The sequence below is a fragment of the Trachypithecus francoisi genome, unplaced genomic scaffold (assembly GCF_009764315.1).
Source record: "Trachypithecus francoisi isolate TF-2019V2 unplaced genomic scaffold, Tfra_2.0 Lachesis_group12, whole genome shotgun sequence".
NCBI classification, from domain to species: Eukaryota; Metazoa; Chordata; class Mammalia; order Primates; family Cercopithecidae; genus Trachypithecus; species Trachypithecus francoisi.
In genome coordinates, this window is record NW_022681457.1 from 97833232 (window position 1) to 97846920 (window position 13689).

At 52.9% G+C, this 13689-nt stretch overlaps 1 protein-coding gene across 1 annotated transcript; it reads left to right on the forward strand.

Moving 5' to 3' along the window:
* Positions 1-5686: 5686 nt before the first annotated feature.
* TENT5B (terminal nucleotidyltransferase 5B) lies at positions 5687-13689 on the forward strand. Its single transcript, XM_033227608.1, has 2 exons — positions 5687-6246; positions 11773-13689. Exons 1-2 carry the CDS (start codon positions 5983-5985, stop codon positions 12784-12786), a joined length of 1278 nt encoding a protein of 425 aa, XP_033083499.1. The 5' UTR covers positions 5687-5982; the 3' UTR covers positions 12787-13689.

Genomic DNA, 13689 nt, shown 5'->3' on the forward strand with positions numbered 1-13689 from the left:
TACTAAAAATACAAAAAAAAAAAAGTAGTCAGGCATGGTGGCGGGCACCTGTAATCCCAGCTACTCAGGAGGCTGAGGCAGGAGAATTGCTTGAACCCAGGAAGTAGAGGTTGCAGTGAACCAAGACTGTGCCACTGCACTCCAGCCTGGGGGACAGAGCAAGACTCTGTCTCAAAAAAAAAGATTGACAAGGGCCCTCCTAGTTCTGGCCTTTAGGGTTCTAGGAATATGTGTCCTGGTACCTTCTCTGTTGCCATGGCTGTCCAGGCACAGGGAGATGGGGCAGAAGTGGATCCAACAGATCCATTGGAAATGTCACCTCACTATGGAGGACTTCCATAACCACACCATCTCATGATATCTCTCGTTCTCGCTCTTGCCGTATCTCTATCTCACACTCACACATGCACGGTTGCTCTCTCCCCCATCACCGTTTTATTTTCTTTTTAGCACTATCAGAAATGTATTCTTTATTTGTTTACTTAACTGTTGTCTTTCAACATTAGAAAGTTGTAGGACTGGCCGGGCGCGGTGGCTCAAGCCTGTCATCCCAGCACTTTGGGAGGCCGAGACGGGCGGATCACGAGGTCAGGAGATGGAGACCATCCTGGTTAACACGGTGAAACCCGTCTCTACTAACAAAATACAAAAAACTAGCCGGGCGAGGTGGCGGACGCCTGTAGTCCCAGCTACTTGGGAGGCTGAGGCAGGAGAATGGCGTAAACCCGGGAGGCGGAGCTTGCAATGAGCTGAGATCCGGCCACTGCACTCCAGCCCGGGCGACGGAGCAAGACTGCGTCTCAAAAAAAAAGAAAGTTCTAGGACTGGGAGTGGTGGCTCACACCTGTAATCCTAGCACTTTGGGAGACTGTGGCAGGCAGATCATTTGAGGTCAGGAATTAGACTAGCTGGGGCAACATGGTGAAACCCAATCTCTAAAACAAAAAAAGGGAAAAAGAGCGAAAGTTCTAGAAGGGCCAGGCATGGTAGCTTATGCCTGTAATCCCAGCACTTTGGGAGGCCAAGGTGGGCAGATCTCTTGAGATCAGGAGTTCGAAACCAGCCTGGCCAACATGGTGAAACCCTTTACTAAAAATACAAAAATTAGTCAGGTGTGGGCCTGTAATCCCAGGTACTTGGGAGGCTGAGGCAAGAAAATCACTTGAACCTGGGAGGCAGAGGTTGCACTGAGTCAAAATTGTGCCACTGCACTCCAGCCTGACAACAGAGTAAGACTCTGTCTCAAAAAAAAAAAAAAAGTTCTAGAAGGGCAGGGACCTTGCCTATTATTTCTCAGGGCCTAGCCCAGCACCTGGTACACAGGTAGGTGCTCAGAATGTATGTTGGCTGATGAATGAATGAATGTATAGATCTTATGGGTGGTGCCACGACTGTGCCAAGCATGACTGATCTGTGCTGAGTCTTCTTAGAGGAGCGGTTGAACAATAGGGCTCTGGGGTCGGGAGACCTGGATTTGAGTCCCAAACTGTCAATTAGTGACCATATAACCTTGGGCATATCACTTAACGTCTCTAAACCTCGGTGTCTTCATCTGTAAATTGGGGATAATGATCCTACATCTTGCGGTGTAGCTTTAGGAATTAGAGCTTATTATGTATGTAAAATAATCTAGTGCATAGTAGGTGTTCAGTAAATGTTAGTTTCCTTTCCCCCACCCCTCCTTCCTCTGCTGGGGTATGGAGGTGGGGGTAAGACAAAGTGCTGTGGCTGAGCCTCAAGCTCTTTCATCAGTAGCCTCAGAGAGACTTGAGGCTCTCTGTCTCAAGTTCAAGGGTTTGGAGACTCTGGACTCAGCCAAAGGAGATTTCTATCTATTTGTTTTCTTTTCTGAGACAGGGTCCCTCTTTGTCACCCAGGCTGGAGTGCAGTGGTGTAAACATGGTTCACTGCAGCCTTGACCTCCCCACCTCAAGTGATTCTCCCACTTCAGCCTCCCGACTAGCTGGGACCACAGGCACGTGCCACCATGCCAGGCTACTTTCTTTTAATTTTTGTAGAGATGAGGACTCACTAAGAAGACTGGTCTCAAACTCCTGGTCTCAGATGACTTTCCCACCTCAGTCTCCCAAAGCGCTGGGATTACAGATATGAGTCACCACTTCCAGCTGCTATTTCTTTTTATTTATTTATTTATTTTTAAAATTTATTTGAGACGGAGTCTTGCTCTGTCACCCAGGCTGGAGTGCAGTGGTGCGATCTCAGCTCACTGCAACTTCCGTCTCCTGGGTTCAAGCAATTCTCCTGCCTCAGCCTCCTGAGTAGCTGGGATTACAGCCACGTGCGACCACGCCCGGCTAATTTTTTGTATTTTTAGTAGAGACGGGGTTTCACCATGTTGGTCAGGCTGGTCTTGAACTCCTGATCTCATGATCTGCCCACCTTGGCCTCCCAAAGTGCTGGGATTACAGGCGTGAACCACTGTACCCGGACTTTTTAAAATTTTATATAGAAATGAGGTCTCCCTATGTTGTTGTTGTTGTTTTTGAGACAGTCTGGCTCTGTCACCCAGGCTGGAGGCAGTGCCACCTTCTCGGCTCACTGCAAGCTCCACCTCCCAGGTTCACACCCTTCTCCTGCCTCGGCTCCTGAGTAGCTGGGACTACATGTGTCCGCCACCACACCCGGCTAACTTTTTGTATTTTTAGTAGAGACGGGGTTTCACTGTGTTAGCCAGGATGGTCTCAATCTCCCGACTGAGGTCTCCCTGTGTTTTCTGTAGAGATGAGGTCTCCCTGGTCTTACAGGCGTGAACCACTGGGCCGCTCCATTTCTTATCTTTCAAGAAAAGGTAAAACAAAGCAAGCACTTGCCTTGAGGACGATGAAAGGGACTTCCCCAAGGTCACATAGTCAAGCAGTAGCACAAGTAGTGGGTCCCCTCCCTGAGGGCCAGAGGAAGATCCTGATCGCAGACAAGATGGAGTGAAGCTAGAGGGGCAGCCTCTTGCCTGGGCTGGCCTCCAGAAAGAGGAAGTAGCTGCTATGTTGTGAGAGTCAGGCTCTTGGGGTTTAGTCCCAGGTCTGTCAGAGTCAACCTGATGGCATTGGGATGTAGTTTACTGTTTCTAGGTCATGATTTCTCCTGTAAATTTGGTGTATTACTCCTCCCCAATCTGCCTGACAGGCAAATGGGAGAATATTACGAGAATGAAATTTAATTTAATATATTGTTAGAAAATTTATTTTTTTTGAGACAGAGTATCATTCTTGTTGCCCAGGTTAGAGTACAATGGCATGGATCTCGGCTCACTGCAACCTCCGCCTCCCAGGTTCAAGTGATTCTCCTGCCTCAGCCTCCTGAGTAGCTGGGAATACAGGTGCTACAGGTGCCCACCACCACATCCAGCTAATTTTTTGTATTTTTAGTAGAAACGGGGTTTCACCATGTTAGCTAGACGGGTCTTGAACTCCTGACCTCTGGTGATCCGCCCGCCTCAGCCTCCCAAAGTGCTGGGATTACAGGCGTGAGCCACTGCGCCTGGCCGGGAGAACAACATTTAAGAAAAAAAAATTGCAGCAATGAATCAGATAGACTCAATTTCTGAATTTTTGCTACAGCACAAATGTTTAAAATCAGAAAAAAAAAAAATTTAAAAGTAACAGATAAGGTTGGGGAAAAATAAAAAAATAAAAGTAACAACAGACCAGGCACAATAGTTGACACCTGTAATCCCTGCACTTTGGGAGGCTGAGGCGAGCAGATCACTTGAGCCCAGAAGTTCAAGAGCAGCCTGGGCAACATGGCCAGACCCTTATCTCTACAAAAAAATAGAAAAATTAGCCGGGTGCTGTGGAGTGTGCCTGTAGTCCCAGCTACTCAGGAGGCTGGGATTGGGAGGACTGCTTGAGCTAGGGTGGTTGAGGCTGCAGTGAGCCATGATCATGCCAGTCAACTCCAGTCCAGGCAACAGAGTGAGACCCTGTCTCAAAAAATAAATAAATAGGCCGGGTGCGGTGGCTCATGCCTGTAATCCAGGACTTTGGGAGGCCGAGGCGGGCAGATCACGAGGTCAGGAGATCGAGACCATCCTGGCTAACACGGTGAAACTCTGTCCCTACTAAAAATACAAAAAATTAGCCGGGCGCGGTGGCTCAAGCCTGTAATCCCAGCACTTTGGGAGGCCGAGACGGGTGGATCACGAGGTCAGGAGATCGAGACCATCCTGGCTAACACGGTGAAACCCCGTCTCTACTAAAAAAATACAGAAAATTAGCCGGGCGATGTGGCGGGCGCCTGTAGTCCCAGCTACTGGGGAGGCTGAGGCGAGAGAATGGCATAAACCCGGGAGGCGGAGCTTGCAGTGAGCTGAGATCCGGCCACTGCACTCCAGCCTGGGCGACAGAGCGAGACTCCGTCTCAAAAAAAAAAAAAAAAAAAAAAAAAATTAGCCAAGTGTGGTGGCTGGCGCATGTAGTCCCAGCTACTCGGGCAGCTGAGGTAGGAGAATGCTGTGAACCTGGAAGGCGGAGCTTGCAGTGAGCCGAGATTGTGCCACTGCACTCCAGCCTGGGCGACAGCGAGACTCTGTCTCAAGAAAATAAATAAATAAAAATTAAAAATAAAAGTAACAACAATCATAAGCCTCATCCCCTAGGTCCTGTAAAGTGTGAGAGCAAAATATGTAAACATATATTTTTTAAAATTATATTTTGTCTAGACCTGCAGAAAAACATGTAAACACATTATTCATTCTCTAGCCCCAGAAAGGTGCTGGGTTTGGGTAGGTACAGTGGAAAAAACATGCACCACAGATTCTATAGCCCTGGTTCAGGACCAGGGCCTGACTAGTTTGCTGTGTGACAGTGGGGTAATCACAAACCCTCTCTGAGCAGATCTCTCCTTCCCTAAATTGGCTATGCTGTACATCAACTCTCATCATGCTGTGGTTTGCAAGGCCAATCAACAGAGTGCCTTAGAAAGCCTTTACCTTAGGGCCCGGTGCGGTGGCTCACGCCTGTAATCCCAGCACTTTGGGAGGTCGAGGTGGGTGAAGCACAAGGTCAGGAGTTCGAGACCAGCCTGGCCAATATGGTGAAACCCCCGTGTCTACTAAAAATACAAAAAAGTTGGTGGCGCATGCCTGTAATCCCAGCTAATCGGGAGGCTGAGGCAGGAGAATTGCTTGAACCCGGGAGGCGGAGGTTGCAGTAAGCCGAGATCGCACCACTACACTCCAGCCTGGGTGACACAGCGAGACTCCGTTCCCCCCCCCCAAAAAAAAAAAAAAAAGCCTTTACCTTGGTATGCACAGAATGTATTATTACACCTTTCCTAGGCTCTGGAAAACTGCCAAAGCATGAGCAGTGCTGTGCAGAGTTGATCACGTGGCGCAATCTCTTTGGGCTTCTGAAAATAGTAGGTGACCAGGAGGACAAGACTAAGTGACTTCTCAATTTCTCTCAGCGCTAAAAAACAAAAAACAGAACCTGGAATTTCTCAGTGGTCTGACTCTGCTACAGACTCCTCAGGTCACTTCCCTCCCTCCTGACCCTGCGGAGGCGGGGTGGGCGCTGTCCCTTTAAGTCCAGGCCCGGACCAATCACAGTGAACAGAAGTTCTTCAAGGACCAAAGGAGGGAATTCAGCCTGAGAGGGAGGGCGGGGAAGGGGCGTGCCCTCCAGCCAATCGGAATCTCCCTAGAGAACAGTGACTCACGTGCAAAGCTCTGCAGACCACTGTCCGGAGCGTCGAGAGGCGGGGCGGCTCTCGCTGTGTGGCAGCGGCCCGGGCCAATGGGCATGTCGCCCGCGGCCTATAAGAGTCCGCTGGGCCTCGGCTGCAGGCGCTAGGGTCGGTAAGTCGTCGCCTTCCGAGGTGTGCCCTGGCTTTGTCTCGCCGTCGCTGCTGCCCCGTCCCTGCCTCCGTGCCCCCCCGCCTTGGCCTCTGCCCAGCGGCTCTCCCTGTCCTCCGCCCCTTAACCACCCCCACGGTTTTTGCCGTCGGGGCTCGGGAGCCGGGCGGATGATGCCGTCGGAGAGCGGAGCTGAGCGCCGGGACCAGGCGGCTGCTCAGGTGGGAACGGCTGCGGCCACGGCAGTGGCCACGGCAGCCCCGGCAGGCGGCGGCCCCGACCCAGAGGCCTTGTCGGCCTCCCCCGGACGGCACCTGAGCGGGCTGAGCTGGCCACAGGTGAAGCGACTGGACGCTCTCCTGAGCGAGCCGATTCCCATTCATGGGCGCGGCAACTTCCCCACGCTGAGTGTGCAGCCCCGGCAGATCGTGCAGGTGAGAGGACGCGGGGCGGGGTATGTGGGGGAATCCCTTCTGAGACTCTCGTGGCTGGAAGGCATTTGTAGTCTGTTTGACTTTCTAGACAGCTAGGGAAACTGAGGAACGGAGACAGGGCTGTAACAATTGCACAGCATTATGAATGGTAGATCAGACCTCCCCTTCCCCTGCATCTGCTAATCCTTCCCCACCTGGCTTTTCCATCTTGACTCCTAGAGAACCCTGATTCCCCACGGATCACTCACCCAGGGCCTGGCTGGGAGAGGGGAGGAGGATGTCGAGGGCATTGGGGAAAGAATTTGTCCCTGCCTGCAAGGACAAAAGACGCCAGGCAGCCCTGGGTGGGTAAGTGTGCATGCTTGAGTCCAAAATAGCTTTTCCTTCCCTATCTGGGCATCCCTGGACCTCACCCTCCTTTTCTCTCTCGAGGTTCTAGGAGCAGACTCTGCCCTTGTGCTCCTACAGCCCTCTGCTGGAGAAACTGCCCCTTACCCCTCCACCCCGTGGAAAAGCCACGAAAACTTGTCAGGGACTCCCTCTCTCTCAGCTGGGGTTGTGGCCCAAGATTTATTAAACCGAAGGTCAGACCTGATACCCCACCCCCAAGGGCAACATTAAGTGACCAATTTAGGTGTTTCTTCTCCTTCCCAAGACTGGAAATGAAGGCCAACCCAGGCCTCAGGCCCCACGTCCCCTCTCTCCTGAGGAAAGGGAGAAAAGAATTCTGACAGCCCCTCCCTCCTCCAACTCTTCCCTTTATCTGAACCTCAACGACCCCAAGACTGCTTTTTCATCTGTACAGCCCAGACGCTGTCATGTTCTGAAATACCAGACTGTGGTCATTATTGTACCCATTTTATAGCTGGGTCCGTTTGCCACCCAAGATTACTTCATGAGGTGAAAATCAAACCTGGGGAATCTTGGGTCTTCCCAGGAGCAGATTACAGTAGGTTCAATGTTTTCCTACCCCTTCCCGGGCTCCCAAGGTCAACTTCTAGGTGTTAGGGAGGGTCCTCTGATAAAACAAACCAAGAAGCCCAGCAAGGACTCCTGTGCGTTCCTGCCAGCTGATGGCTTCCTTTGCATGAAGCGGGTCCTTCCCCTGCCTCCTACTACCTGGGCTTCCCGCAGATGGGGAGGGGTGCCTCCTGGGGGATTACCTCCCCCACCCTCCCAAGGAACTAGGAACTGGAGGGGGTGGGGGCAGATTCTCCTGGGCTGACTCACAGGCGGCCCAGTACAGTTCACCGAGGCATTCCTTGGCTGCTCGCTGTCACCTGGGTGATCAGGAAACCAGTTGAGGCTTTTCTCCCCAGGACAGTCAAGTCATTCCTGGGGCCCCAGCTGCTGCACCTCCAGGACTGTGGCCCCAGGCATGGCAGGGAGGGGAAGGTGGAGCTCAGTATGGCAGCCCCCCTCTGCAAGAACAAGGGGGTACCCTGGAAGGAGGGGAAGTCCTTGCCCTGTCAGTATGGCTCAGATTGCCTCTTTTGGTGTCTGCTCTGTGCCAAGCCCTGTTTAGGAAACCAAGGGCACAGATATGACTGGGACTCAGCCTCCATCCCTTCAGGTGCTCCTAGCCAGATGGGGGAGATTCCAGGTCAATAGAAGCTAACTTTACAATGCGATGGTGGTGCCATGTCCTTCTAAACCCAAGTCAGAGATAGCACAGAACAGGGAGCTGTCAGCGACGGTGAGGAAGGGCGGCAGAGACTTCAGAGCTGGGCTGGGAAGCTGGGCTTCTGGATTCAGGCCCTGGACTCTTTGTCGTCAATTCTCTTTGCTGGGCTCAGTGTCCCCATCTGTTCAACTGGGATGGATGGATTAGGCTGCTGCTCTCCAACACCCTCTCTAGTTCCAGACTCCGAAGGGGCCAGGTGCCTTCACCTGACCTGTACAGCTGCCTCCACAGGAAAGAAAGTTTCTTGGAAGGAATCCACAGTTGGCAGCTTCTAAAGCTATTGGGATGTGTGCAGGGTTGGCGGCAGGGGAGAGGGGGAGGGTGGTGGTGGTGGTTGCCTTGGGGCTTTTCACTGCTACTGAGTTGTCCTATGGCTCAAAAATTGGAAGCTTTCTCCCTCTCCACCCCTACAAAGCTTTGCCTGTAGTGGCTATCTAAGTGTAGAGATGCTGTTCTTGCTTATACCTGTGCTAAAGGGACCCACCCTACCGTAAGGAGGCTTCCCAGAGCTACAGGCAGGGAGGCCTTTTATTGGTTGTGTAACCTTGGACAAGTCCTTTGCCTTCTCTGGGCCCAGAGGATTGAACTAGACAATCTGATCTCTCCAGCTGCAGCCAGAGGGCCTGCATCAGGCGGCACAGCATGTGAGTTTTGTAAGCCTGCTGGCTGCCAGCATCTGTCAGTCTCCCTGCAGGTCTCAGCAGCAGCCTGAAGCAGAGTGGTTGTGGGGAGGGCCTTGGCATGGGAGAAAGGAGGGTGCAGCCACTGCCCCCTCCATGGCTGGAAAGTCTGATTCAGGAGGCACCAAGCTGCCCTGCAGTACTTGGGTGTGGTGGTATCTGGTGACTGCCTGCCAAGCTGGCTGTAGTCACACCTGGGAAGGAGACAACAGCGACTGGCTGGCTGACACAGCTGGCCCCGTGGCCCTGACGCAGGGGATTTAACGAGTACTGCTACCTACTCACTAGGCCGGATGCCAAGCCCTGGGGTGGGCACCGGCCTGGGAGCAGGAGCTGGCACTGAGTAAGGCTCAGTCAGCCCTAATGGGATCTGAGGAAGGGGCTGGTCTTCTCTGCAGGTTTGGTTGGGTCCTTCGACCAAGGTCTTTGGCCCATGCAGGCACAGCTGCCAGCTGACAGGGTGTGGGTTAGAAGTCCCGCAGGCTGGACTGCAGCGACTGGCCTTGTCTGGCCAAGGCATCTCCCAACCCCCATCTTCCTATTCCCCAACTACTCTGGCTCTGGGCTTCAGTACCTTGAGGGTTGCCTTTGCTTTGAAATTTAGAAAGAGAAGGTGGATTCGAACGAGTCCCTGTTCCTTCTGAACCCTGGGACTGTAATGTGGCAGAAACAGGATAGGCTTTGGAGTCAGCCATACCTGGGTTTGAAGGCATCTCCACGTGATCTTGTGCAGGTGGCATCACTCCTGTGAGCTTCAGTTTCCCAGGAGACCTGTCCCGGGCCGGGCACAGTGTCTCATGCCTGTAATCCCAGCACTTTGGGAGGCTGAAGCATGAGTCCAGGAGTTCAAGACCAGCCTGGGCAATCTGGCAGAATCCCATCACTGCAAACAATAAAAAATTGCTGGGTGTGGTGGTACACACCTGTAGTCCCACCTACTTGGGAGGCTGAAGTGGGAGGATTGCTTGAGCCCAGGAGGCAGAGGTTGCAGTGAGCTGAGATCATGCCACTGCATCACTGCATTCCAGCCTGGACTGTAAAATCAGGACTCTCTCAAAAAAAAAAAAAAAAAAAAAAAGGGATGGAAGAAAGGAAGCTAGAGAAGGGTTTGGAAAGGCAGAAAAAAAAATTCCATATTAAAAACAAATAAAAAGACTTGGCCTGGCACGGTAGCTCATGCCTGTAATCCTAGTACTTTGGGAGGCTGAGGCAGGTAGATCACCTGAGGTCAGGAGTTCAAGACCAGCCTGGCCAACATGGTGAAACCCTATCTCTACTAAAAATACAAAAATTATCTGAGCGTGGTGACGGGCACCTGTAATCCCAGCTACTCGGGAGGCTGAGGGAGAAGAATCACTTGAACCTGGGAGGCAGAGGTTGCAGTGAGTGACCACTGCACTCCAGACAGAGAGACTCCGTCCCCCCACAAAAAAAAAAAAAAGAACGAACGAAAGACCTGTCCCCATAGGTTCTGGCAACAAGGTCCAGTGCTCGGCACTCATTAGGTGCCTAGCCTCCTTCCGCCACCCTCTGTGTTCCTGATGGCCAGCTGCTTATGCCCCATTCTCCGTGTTCCTTATGGCCAGTTGTTTACCCCCCATTGCCATGACAATATCTTCCCCTGGTAAAGGTGCTCCTCCCGGAAGTCTTCCTGGAGGGCGCCGCCCGCCTCGGATTGCCCCACCACAGCTTGCCTTCTCAGCACTTAGGTGCCTTCTTTGTAGTAATTCCCTGGGAGGCAAGGAGAACAGCCTGGTCTGGAGCTGGGTGCTGACTTGGCAGCAAGGCAGGGTTGCAGAATCACTCAGAACAGGAATGCTGCCTGGTCACTTTCAGGGCAACTTTAGGTTACTGAGAAAACTGAATGTCCCCAACCCCCAGCTTCACTCTTCTCCCTACCTGGTACCTCAGGGGAGGGACCACTTATAGGTTTATCTGTCCTGTGCCATCAGGCCTGGGGGCTGTCTGAGGGCTGAGAGTTTTCACTGACCCTTAGCTATTTCACCACTGTAAGCCTCAGTTTCCTCATCTGAGAGCAAAAAAAGTATATAATATTTGCCTCACTGGGTCCTTGTAAGGATGAATTAGGATGAGTGCATTGTAGTCAAAAGGACATACATGAACTTGAGAATCCAACTAACCTGGGTTCTGGTCTCAGCCTGACCGCTCTATGACCTTGACTTGTTTCTTAACCTTTCTGTGCCTGAGGTCCTCCATCTATCAATCAAAATAATACTCAAATGTAGGATTATTGGGAGGGTTAATGTGGACATGAATGTGAAATGCTAACCATATTCCTAACATGTTTGAGCAGTTAGCGCAGTGCCAGGCACAGAACTGTTTTACTAGCAGTTTGAGAGGTAGAATAGCATGGTTAAGACTTGGACTGCCGAGCGCAGTGGCTCACGCCTATAATCCCAGCACTTTGGGAGGCGGAGGCGGGTGGATCACGAGGTCAGGAGTTCAAGACCAGCCTGGCCAAGATGGTGAAACCCCATCTCTACTAAAAATACAAAAATTAGCCAGGCACAGTGGCAGGCGCCTGTAATCCCAACTACTTGGGAGGCTGAGGCAGAAGAATCACTTGAACTCGGGGGATGGAGGTTGCAGTGAGCCGAGATCACGCCACTGCACTCCAGCCTTGGCAGCAAAGTGAGACTCCGTCTCAAAAAAAAAATAAAAAGATTTTGGACTCTGAATTTTATTCCCAGCTCTGCATTCACCAGCTGTTTGCCTTTGAGCTAGTTACTTGACCCCTCTGTACTTCCATTTTTGCATCTGTAAAGTGGGGATGATAGTATCCACCTCACAGGGTTATTGTAAGAATGAAGTGACCTGCTGTTTAGTAAATTCTATGCTATTCTTCCTGGTCATTCCTGACCAGGGATGGGTCATTCTGTACTATTATCATTGCTGTTCTTCCTGGTCATTCCTCCAGATGGTCCATTCTCAGATTAGGCTTAGAGAGTTAAATGACTTCCCACGTTCCAAAAAAATAAAAAGTTAGATGATTTTCCAAAAGCATAACAGCTGGTTAGGGGCCAACAGTGGTTGACTTAGGGGCCAACAGTGGTTGACGTTACTGGGATAAGTACATAGAAGTCCTTGGTGGACCCCTGGGGCCCGCTCCTGACACCTCTCCTTCCTGCTCTCCCCTGGAAGGTGGTCCGCAGCAGCCTGGAGGAGCAGGGCCTACACGTGCACAGTGTGCGGCTGCATGGTTCCGCTGCCAGCCACGTGCTGCACCCTGAGAGTGGCCTGGGCTACAAGGATCTGGACCTCGTGTTCCGGGTGGACCTGTGCAGTGAGGCATCCTTCCAGCTGACCAAGGCAGTGGTGCTGGCCTGCCTGCTAGACTTCCTGCCGGCCGGTGTGAGCCGGGCTAAGATCACGCCACTGACACTCAAGGAGGCATACGTGCAGAAGCTGGTGAAAGTGTGCACAGACTCGGACCGCTGGAGTCTCATCTCACTGTCTAACAAGAGCGGCAAGAACGTGGAGCTCAAGTTTGTGGACTCGGTGAGACGCCAGTTTGAATTCAGCATAGACTCCTTCCAGATCATCCTGGACTCCCTGTTGCTCTTTGGCCAGTGCTCGTCCACTCCCATGTCTGAGGCCTTCCACCCAACAGTCACAGGTGAAAGCCTGTATGGGGACTTCGCCGAGGCCCTGGAGCACCTGCGGCACCGCGTCATCGCCACTCGCAGTCCCGAGGAGATCCGAGGGGGTGGCCTCCTCAAGTACTGCCACCTCCTGGTGCGGGGTTTCCGGCCCCGGCCCAGCACCGATGTGCGCGCCCTGCAGCGCTACATGTGCTCCCGCTTCTTCATCGACTTTCCAGACCTGGTGGAGCAGCGGCGCACCCTAGAGCGCTACCTGGAGGCCCACTTTGGTGGGGCTGACGCAGCCCGCCGTTACGCCTGCCTGGTGACACTGCACCGGGTGGTCAACGAGAGCACCGTGTGCCTCATGAACCACGAGCGCCGCCAGACGCTGGACCTCATTGCCGCACTGGCGCTGCAGGCACTGGCTGAGCAGGGCCCGGCTGCCACTGCCGCCCTGGCCTGGCGCCCTCCAGGCACCGACGGGGTTGTGCCAGCCACTGTCAATTACTACGTGACCCCTGTGCAGCCTCTCCTGGCTCGTGCCTATCCCACCTGGTTGCCTTGTAACTGACTCAGACCCTGGCCAGAAGGGAAGGGACTGGGCCTCACGGGGTGGGGTGGGGCCTCCAAGAGTGTGTGGAGGACATGACCAGAGACGCAGCCTGTGCCAGGTGGCCCAGCACTGCAGGGTTGGGCCTTCGATTGAACAGACCGGACTTCCCCGAGCACGAGGCCCCTGTGGCTCTCAGCAGGAGGACCCTTTGGTTATTGCATCACACTTTTGGACCCACATAACGGTGGGGTGCAAGAGCCATTTGTCTTGGAAGTCAATTGCCTTCAGGGGACAAAACATTTGGGGTGGTAGCCTTAATGCACAGCACTTCGGATTGATTCCCATGGCCTGAGAGGGTCTTTTTGACTAGGGCCAGCCTGTGGTGATCCCAGCAGCTTTGGAGGGCCTGCAGCCCACACACTGACTGATATATGGTATGTTACGGGGACTTGTCACTTTGGTCAGGCTGGGCCACTACAGGGCCTGATGGTCCAACTTGGGTAATCACTGGGAGGAGGGAAACTGAGGCCTGAGGCAGATACATGGGTTTGGGGAGGGCTGGGTTTAGCCTGGTTCTCTGAAATACATACCCCAAGCTGTGAAGCCTTCCTCTTGAGGGGTTGAGGTGGGCAGTATACAGGAGCCAAGCAGCCCAGGGTGGGTCACAGCCCAGGCCCCTTCCAGGGTGCCACTCCTTTCCCCCTTGTTGCAAGGAGCCCTCCTGCCTGGGAGCTTGTTCTTTGGAGGGTGCTAAGCCTGAATTTGCCACAGTCAAGTCAATGTTCCCACCCCACTGGCTTGGTTACAGGGCTCTCACATGGGGGAGGAGAGCCATACTCCCACCCCCTTGGCATTCCCCTGGATTTGTTGCTATTTTGCACTCTTAACACCTGCCTTATAATAAAAACTGTCTACACTGAA

What these genes read in the sequence shown, in the direction of transcription:
- TENT5B (XM_033227608.1), top strand. Translation starts at nt 5,983, where the DNA reads ATGATGCCGTCGGAGAGCGGAGCTGAGCGCCGGGACCAGGCGGCTGCT. An exon ending in AGCCCCGGCAGATCGTGCAG is followed by an intron (nt 6,247 to 11,772) that starts GTGAGAGGACGC and finishes CTCCCCTGGAAG; the next exon opens with GTGGTCCGCAGCAGCCTGGA.